The following is a 9,052-nucleotide window of genomic DNA, read 5'->3' as shown; positions in this document are numbered from 1 at the left end:
ATTATACAAACACAACTGGTGGGTTTAAATATAAATATAAAGAGTATTTTTAAAAATAATAAAAATTACCATGAAATAAAAATTATCTGAAGTTTATCTTGCTGCAATGAAATATATAAATAAAGAGTATTTTTAAAAAAAATAATGCATCTATATTATTTAGATTTATGGACTATGTTGTGTTTCTAGATACCATCTTGATATTGATGTTCATAGACAGAAATTAGTATCCTTCATTCATCATCAGACGCTTCTAAGACAATAAAGATGGAGGTATGAAATCAAGTGAACTTTAGATGTCCATTGTGGATAGCCGAACTTAGAATTGCTTAGGATCAACTTGTAGAAAAAAGTGTTTTTTTTGCTGGCTCACTAGCCAGGAGGTCCAAGATTTCATATGGCATGGCACATACCCATCTTATTATTTGGTGCAGAAAAGTAGGATGTTAAACCCCATTTCATATCATTAAGTGTTTTATAATCATGTTTTAATGATTATATGCACATATGTGATATATTGTCGTATTGTCCTTTTGAAGTTCTAAAAATTCAAGTTATCATTAAACATGCATTATGCAAGAGCTAAATCTGCCTATCGCAGGTCTTTATTTAGGCCTAAAATGTTATCTAAATTATTAATTAGACATTAATTAACTTATCAAGACCATAATCAACTCTCGATGTCAAGGCTAGCCTTCGATATCGACTGGATTAGAATCCTATATGCTGCTAACGCTCATTGATAATTAAATCAAAACAATGGATAATCAAGACTATGCTATTTAACGTACTAACTATAGGAAAGGTGAACGAGCTATGCGCAAATTTCCAAAGCTGATATCTCGGTTCATAGTGGATCAATTTGACTGAAATTTTCAACAAATTACCTTTACATTATCTAGTTTTTAACTATTATAGCGAGAACTGTCGGCTCTTTATCTAATCTCCCATAATGTATCTTTAAATTAATGCACAATGTTTATATTCATGAGGCAGCCTATTGATTTTCTATTTTTTTTGATTATCATTTTCAGCACTGCTGCCCTTGATGACTGTAATCATCTTTTGTATGCACTAGACCAGGCTACATAGGCCTACACTTAACTTGAAATTTGTACACAATGTTAATCTTCATGGCTCATGCGATGAAAAAAAATACGCCTTTGATCCCTGATATACATATTTTGAAAATAGTGATTTACACATTTTGAAAATAATGATTTAAATATATAATATTTGAATAAAAAATGAACAAATTTTAAAAGCTGAAAAATCCATCAGTGATCACATTCTTTTCTTAAATGCCTGAAATTCAAATTGATCAGTGTAGGCATTGAGTCCAACGCTTCCTAAATCAGTAGGTCCAGGGTAATTGTTAGATTTTCCTGTCCGTAACAGTTAATTTACATTGGTTACTTGAATTTGAAGACTAATTCTTTCTTTTAATGCATCAACTCTTCGTTTATTTAGTCCCATGTCTGAAAATGGTATCCAAAAAAGGGCCTGAAATACAAAAAAAATGGAAATGAAATGGGGTTTAATGTCCTACTGTTCTGCTCCGATTGGGTTAATGAAGAGGGGCGTGCGCCATGCAGTGTGCTATGAGTGAAATTTTGCCCGGTTAGTGGCACTACAGCCTACTCTTATATCGAATTCCAACTACCAAGGGATCTTTTATGTGCATTCCAATGTATACATGGGACCTTAGTTTTTTGTACCATCCGAATGACTAAACAGCTGTCCTTGTCCGGCCTTCCGTCCAGCACCACTGACAAGGGGAAACCACGCCGGAAAATCCTGATGAACTTTCTCGGCCAATGCAGGCATCGAACACGCGACCTCCAGGTTAGCGAGCCAGTCTTACCCACTTAGCCACCGTGGCCTCTTAAAAAAAAAAATGGGAAAAAAGTAAGTTGCTTGGTAGTAACTTAGATGTACATGTATATAAACACCGTTACAGAAGACCCTTTTCCCTATCACGTTTATTACAAGACACTGACGTAGAAGTAACAGATTTCTTACTTCCCTTGTGTCTTGCTAACTAGGAGTTCCTGGGTGGTGCATGAATGTGGGCCTGTCGAGGAACAGTGTTTAAGTCGTTTGGATATGATAAAAAGAAAAAAAATGGGGTTCTGTATTCACGGTTGGTGTAAACATAAAAGGACAGTTGGAATTCGATGAAGACTAGGCAAAAGTTCCCTCAAAGTCTTTATTGGCCTGGTTCGAGCAAAGAACTTAGGATTATAAACCCCATTTAATTTTATTTCCTGTGAGCAAATTTTTCAAAATATAGTAACAGTCGGTCGACTTGACACAGGAGAAAATCAATAGAATGGGAAGTAGTATCTTACAATAACATGAACTCTTGGAAAAAATTTATAATTTTACCCATCCTTGAATTTCGAGCTTTGAACTCACCAGATTGATAACACAGGCAAATGGAATACACAATGGTAGAAAACCGGAGGAGAATGCTGTAACCTGTAATGTATATATTTACATACATAAAGCCAATTGTAACACTGTATACAGCTGAATTTCAGACAGGAATTTACAAACAAAATGATAAAAAAAAATGTAAGAAATATTATTTGGGACCTATAAGAGCAGAAAAGGTTTCTCCGACAGGCCTATGATGCTCAGTTTGGTCTTAAAAGTCCTTTTAGTGCTATATGATGAATCCCTTGCACATACAACCGGGGAATCGAAATCACGCCAGTTGATAGCCGTATATTAATCCATTACAAACTACAATATTGTGAAAGTTGAATCTCTAATAGGAATAACAATGCACAAAAGGTTAAATTCCATTTTATTTTTACAAATTTCATTCATCTATGCTGCTTGAGCATAGCAAGATATCATCTTTTATTGTTGGGCCTAGTTTAAATCCAATCCAAGCATTGGTATTTGATGTTATTTTCCTAATTACATGACTTTAAACAATCAATTTGAGTACATACTTTGCGTGTATTAAGCCATGAGAAATTTGATAATTTAGCAAAGATGCAAATGGCGCATCAGGACTTTTAACTTCCATTTAGAACACCATAGACCTGTGGAACAGATTTCTTAACTACCATGGGAGCCATGGTGTCTGAGTAAGGTGCTGGCTCACCTACAAATAGGGTTGCTCAGGTTTCCCCCTTGTCAGTTGGAGCATAACAGTAAGACGTTAATTATATAATTAAAGCCCATTTCCTTTCATTTCCCTGTCAGTGGTGCAAGATGGAGGACTGGGGTGAAATCCTGGCCTGTGTATACCATTACCAGTGGCAGCATGTTAAGGATCCCCTGACTGTTGGAAATCGAAATAAGAGTAGGTCGTAGCCAATCTGTCTGGGCAAAATCTGACTTATAGCACACTTTCTGGCGCATGCCATGTCTTCATTAGCCCAGTCGGAATAGACACGTAAAATGTTAGTTTTAACAGTTATACCGTACCTTTTTTGTTTTTTTGTTTCTTAACTTCCATGTGTTATATGGGGTTTGATTTCTTAACTTCCATGTGTTATAAGGGGCTTCATTTCTTAACTCAAATGTGTTATGGATTTTCATTTCTTAACTTACATGTGTTTTATGGAGTTTCATTTCTTAACTTACACCTGTTAACTTCCATGTTATATGGGAATTTCTTAACTTCATGTGTTATATGGGTATTTCTTAACTTGCATGTGTTATATGGGTATTTCTTAACTCACATATGTTTTATGGTGTTTCATTTCTTAACTTACATGTGTTTTATGGAGTTTCATTTCTTAACTTACACCTGTTAACTTCCATGTGTTATATGGGTATTTCTTAACTTCATGTGTTATATGGGTATTTCTTAACTTGCACGTGTTATATGGGTATTTCTTAACTCACATGTGTTTTATGGTGTTTCATTTCTTAACTCACATGTGTTTTATGGAGTTTCATTTCTTAACTTACATGTGTTTTATGGAGTTTCATTTCTTAACTTACATGCATTATATGGGTATTTCTTAACTTACATGCGTTATATTGGGTTTCATTTCAATTTCAATAATATCCAACCATTCCGCGAACGTAAATACAAATATTCTTATAAAGTTATCAGTAACCTGTAAATAGAAAAAAGTAAAATTTAAACCAAACTCGGAAGAAATAAATATGTTACACAATGATGTCAGTTGTGTGGAGACTGCGGTTTTGGTGGCCGAATGGTTAATGCCTGTGCTTGAAACCATAAGGTCTGTCATTGAGTCAAGTGGTGTGATTTCGATTCCCTGTTTGTACGTGACAAGGAGTAGGGTTGCCTGTCCAACCTATATGGGTTTTCTGCTGGTTCTCTGATATCCTCCCCCTGCTAAAGGCCCCCTTCGGGCAAGTGAATTATTGAAATAATATTGAAACATATGTTAGTCCCAAAATGATCTACTTTGTGTTGAGTGGACATTAAACCCCATTTCTCTCTCAGTATTAAGACAGCTCCACTATTAAAGAATCTAAACTAAAACCAATTAAAATTAGTCTCGCAAATGATCTTAGAGACACATTACCAGTACGAAGAGCTAAATCTGCCCTTTGCAGGTCTTTCATTATGCAAATTATTAATTATACATTTGTTCACATGACAAGCCCATAATCAACGCTCTAGACCATCGAATGGTCATGATTTTAAATGGATTGAAACCTGATTGCCATTTAATAATTTGATTTAAAAATGGACAATGAAAATTGAGACTTCATTATTCTTATCATAATTTCAAACACTGATAACTTTGCTCAGAATAAAGTAATTTGACTCAAATTTTCAATATACATGTATTCCTTTCCATTGTCTATTACCATATAGCGAGAGCTGTCGGCTCTCTATCTAAATCTTACATATTGCATCTTTAACAGCAAGATTTCACAGTGCTATAATACTGTTTTTGTGTTTGACTTGCCTTGTGAATATCATAGAAGGAACCAGTATCATCATCTTGTTTTACTCGTTTTAAACTTTCTAACACAGCTGTTATTCTGTCTTTCTCACTGGCATCACATAACCAACTAAAATTACACAATGAAATGGGGTTAAAATGTCCTACTTGGAAAGCAGGACTGAAAATGGGGAACAGATCTAGTGTATCAGAAATGCACACAACTAGCAATTAATCATTCATGATGCATACAGTACTATCACCCTTTGAGCCAAAGTATGATCTGGGGGCCTGTTTCACGAAATTTTAACTAAGATAAAAACCAAATTTTAGTAATTTGATTGGATAATATTAGATTGATTTTAGTGCTTAGCCAATCAGAATTGTTCAGTATATCTGCTAAAATTTGGATTTTATCTTTAGTTAAGATTTCAAGAAACAGGGCCCAGTCCCTATCTCATTGGAGGTAATTTTCAGTGGTCAAGTCTTTAAATAGTTCCCCTGACAAATTTTCTGCATTTTCTGTTTGTTTTATTGACATTTAATAACACATCACAAAGTTGTCTTTGACTGACTGCCATTTTGCCATGTACTATAGGAATCATTTTCAGGTGGGGGGGGGGGGCAAATAGTTAATGTGTGTGCGCACGGAATCAAGGTCTGTCATTGAGTCAAGTGGCGTGGTTTCAATTCCCCGCTTGTACGTGACAAAGAGTAGGGTCGCCTGTCCAACCTCGTGGGTTTTCTCTGGTTTTATTCCCGCTAAAAGACTCCTTTACGCGCAGGTGAATTTTTTAAATAAAGTTGAACCATGTGGTAGTCCTGAAATGGCCTAGTTTATGTTATATGGACATTAAACAGCATTTTTCTCTTCTCCCTTTTTATTTTCAGGCTTGCTTGATTTAAATGTCGTAGGTTCAAATCTAGACCCAGTGATTACGTTTCTAGTGTAAGGAAAGATTTGTAATATAAGAATCTTCAATGAAAAAAATGGAATTAAACAGTTAGAAGGTTTAATGGATCCATGTGATTTAAAGCGTTGACACATGGATCCAAAATCTTAACAGTCTACAACAGAATACAATACAGAACAGCTGTATTCATCCGCAAAAAAAAATAGTACCTAAAATTCATGTACATTATATAGGTTTAAACGTCAAATGAGGTCAAATGAATAGAGACGTCTTTAATATATACTAAATATTCGTATCATCCCAAATCGACAATAAAACAGTGAGAAAAAGGAAAATCTAAGTAATGGCAATCTAATTAACATAAAATTTACGACATAATGGATTCTTCAATGTTTTGATGGTGATCATGAAGAAAATAGGCCTACATCTGTTCTCAGGAATCCGATAAGACTTTCAAAAAAAAATCAGTAGAATTATAGATTGTTATTCCACAAAGTCGAAAGGTATGTTAGATTTTTCATTCAGTCAAGTTAGAACGAGTTTATTGACGTACTTTGAGCTCCAAACCCGATAGAAATGAAGGTGGAAGTGGCCATAATAGTTTTAGAGATCACTACGTGATGGCGCTCCTGCGTCGCGACAAACGGGGCCGATTTGTCAAGAAGACAGGACTTTTCGAACCTGACCTTGACTTGTATGAGGTGGTGTCTTCAAAGTTCAAGGCTGACACCATGTGGGCAGTTGTTTGGATGGAACAAAAAGGTCCATAAAAGTCTAGCTGTGTACACATTGGCACACACATAAAAATATTTGTGACATTTGGAAATCAACAAACAGTTATTAAGCGTGAACACCACTGATTGGTCACAATTCTGTAAGCTCACATTGCATGCTCGTAACCATAGAAGTATAAATTACCATATGTTAGGTTCCAAATAACCAAATTATTATATTGAAGAGGTATTAATTTTTTTCAAGGTTCTTAATCCATTTTAAATTAGGTCAATCAAAATCATTGCCAACTGTAGGTAATTAATGGGGTCAATAAGCTGCATTACCTTTAATTAAGCCTCTTTAATTAAACCCCATTCAATAACATTGCACAGTACATACCTTTCTTTGTGGCAGTGAAAATTTCGAACTCCAGGTAACCACATTCCTGGCCTTAGTAACCCAACAGGGGATTGAATCATACTTGATATAGAGATGCTAGGCTGACCCATATTAATCTATATGGGTTATGAGTATAAATACAGGTTTTATCTAGTTGCCAATTACCTGAAAAAGAAGATTTATTTAGTGCAGGTCAACTAAAATTGAAACGAATGAAATAATTATGACCTAATTTTGCAGACCGCGCCCGCTTCTTGGCACTTTAATCCAGGTCTCTATATAGTCAGAGCCATACCGTAAGTGAGTGTTGAACAGGGCAATTTTTGTATTTTTCATCATCCGAAGGACTAGACACATACTGTTCCTTAGTATCCATACCAAGCCTTATATCCTGACCACCCGCAATTAAGGGCCAATCACGCAGGAATATCATAATCGGGTACTTTCTCGACCAACAGTGGAAACCAACCCTGAACAAAGCTGTAGTATTATCAGTATATCCAAATAATTATGGTAGTTATTATTGTACTTTTCCTGTTTTAATTAATTAATTAAATTGAATCAGGTATAACATCCTACTTTTGATTAATATGCAGTCTACTGTAGCTATAGGATTTGGAATATATCAATATAATTATAGTAGTTAATGGTAGAATTCTCTTGTTTTAATTAACTTATTAATTACATGTAATTGGATGTTCTCTTGGATTAAGGGGCCACAGTGTCTAAGTGGGTAAGACGCTTGCTTGCTAGCCTGGAGGTTGGTTGTTTGATCCCTGCGTTGGCCGAGAATGTTCATCCAGATTTTTTGGCCTGACAAGGACAGCTGTCTAGTCGTTCTGATGGGATGAAAACCAAGGTCCTGTGTACACATTGGCGTGCACATAAAAAATCCCTTGGCAGTTGGAATTCGACATAAGAGTAAGCCGTAGCGCTGCTGCCAGGCAAAATTTCCCTCATAGTACACTGTATGGTATGCCCGTCTTTATTAGCCTAGTTCAGAGCAGAACAGTAGGATGTTAAACTTCTCTTGTATTAAAAATTCAAAGATTAAATTTTAGAGTTTATATTTGAGTCCAGAATTTGACAATAACACTATTCAACAGTAACACTTTATTACCTCCTTGATGGTTACATCTTCTAGTTTAATTTTTTTTTTACAACTTTGTATAATTGATAATATGATAATGGTGTCACCCTGCAGTTGTTCATAAAATGTACTTACTACATTTTTTATTTACAACTTTATATAATTGATAATATGGTAGTATTGCACCCATGGTTGTTCATGTAATGTACTTTATAATTTATAAAAATAAATACAGATAATGAAAAAAATGTAACAAAGGAAATGAATAAGGAAAAGTCTCTTCATAAAAGATAGAGGCCTCCCGGTAGTTCATTTAAAAACTAGATTATTCAGGATATATATAAATTGGGGTATAGATCAAACTACATATGTACACTAAGGTTACCAATTGCTGCTGGAAATAAAATATACCCACATTAAAACATATCGATAAATAAAAAACAAATCTTTTATCAATAAAACTGAAAAACCTACAACCACAGCTAGGGATCTTATAAATCTTAAAACTGAAACATATATATCTTAAAAACAGATAGGCAGAACAGAATTTTATAAAAAGAATACTTCATGGGTACTGTAAATTTAATAGTCTCAATCAGTGTTTTTACTTTATGTTATAGGAAGTAGTTTCACTGGTATTTAGTAATTGAACTAGAAATAAACAGTAGGCTACTAATAATTAAAGTCACAGTGTTGTGTGTGTGGCTCTGTTTAGTCCCTGACTTCTCCAACTTGCCCAAGTATAACTTGAACGAAATAGGCTATTTATCTTCACAATGAAAATAACAATAAATATTTATATATTTATATACCTAATAACATACAGTTGTCTGGCACATAAATTTTAACAGTTGTCAGTAGCTCGCTGTCAGTGTCTTTTTGTGTAGGCTACTACTATGCACAGTAAAAAGTCAGGTTGACACTTTCATCAACTCAACCACGCCCCCCTTCTAGCAGACAGCTTTTTCTTTTGTCAATAATTATTATTTTCGTATTTGTATTGTTAACAGTTATCTGCTTGAATACGCTGTAATATGATACAATAT

The 9,052-nt window shown here is 34.6% G+C and overlaps 1 protein-coding gene across 1 annotated transcript; it reads right to left on the bottom strand.

Annotated features, from left to right (window-relative positions):
- On the bottom strand, positions 1-8,954 carry LOC126825168 (uncharacterized). Its single transcript, XM_050554675.2, has 6 exons — positions 8,819-8,954; positions 6,917-7,081; positions 4,914-5,019; positions 3,996-4,085; positions 2,419-2,481; positions 1-1,503 (listed from the first exon to the last, which is right to left on the bottom strand). The coding sequence occupies exons 2-6, from the start codon at positions 7,024-7,026 to the stop codon at positions 1,399-1,401; spliced, it is 474 nt and encodes a 157-aa protein (XP_050410632.1). The 5' UTR covers positions 7,027-7,081; positions 8,819-8,954; the 3' UTR covers positions 1-1,398.
- Between the last annotated feature and the right edge of the window lie 98 nt (positions 8,955-9,052).

The sequence above is a fragment of the Patella vulgata genome, chromosome 6 (genome assembly GCF_932274485.2).
Source record: "Patella vulgata chromosome 6, xgPatVulg1.2, whole genome shotgun sequence".
Classification (NCBI taxonomy): domain Eukaryota; kingdom Metazoa; phylum Mollusca; class Gastropoda; family Patellidae; genus Patella; species Patella vulgata.
The sequence above is the reverse complement of the archived record's forward strand: the minus strand, read 5'-3'. Positions and strand labels throughout refer to the sequence as shown.

Bases quoted from the DNA above. Each gene is read 5' to 3' on its own strand.
- LOC126825168 (XM_050554675.2), bottom strand. From the start codon at position 7,026: ATGGGTCAGCCTAGCATCTCTATATCAAGTATGATTCAATCCCCTGTT. The intron at 2,482-3,995 runs GTAAGTTAAGAA...TATACATTACAG, and splicing joins TGAAACCCAATATAACGCAT to GTTACAGCATTCTCCTCCGG. The intron at 1,504-2,418 runs GTGAGTTCAAAG...TTTGTATTTCAG, and splicing joins TTGCCTGTGTTATCAATCTG to GCCCTTTTTTGGATACCATT.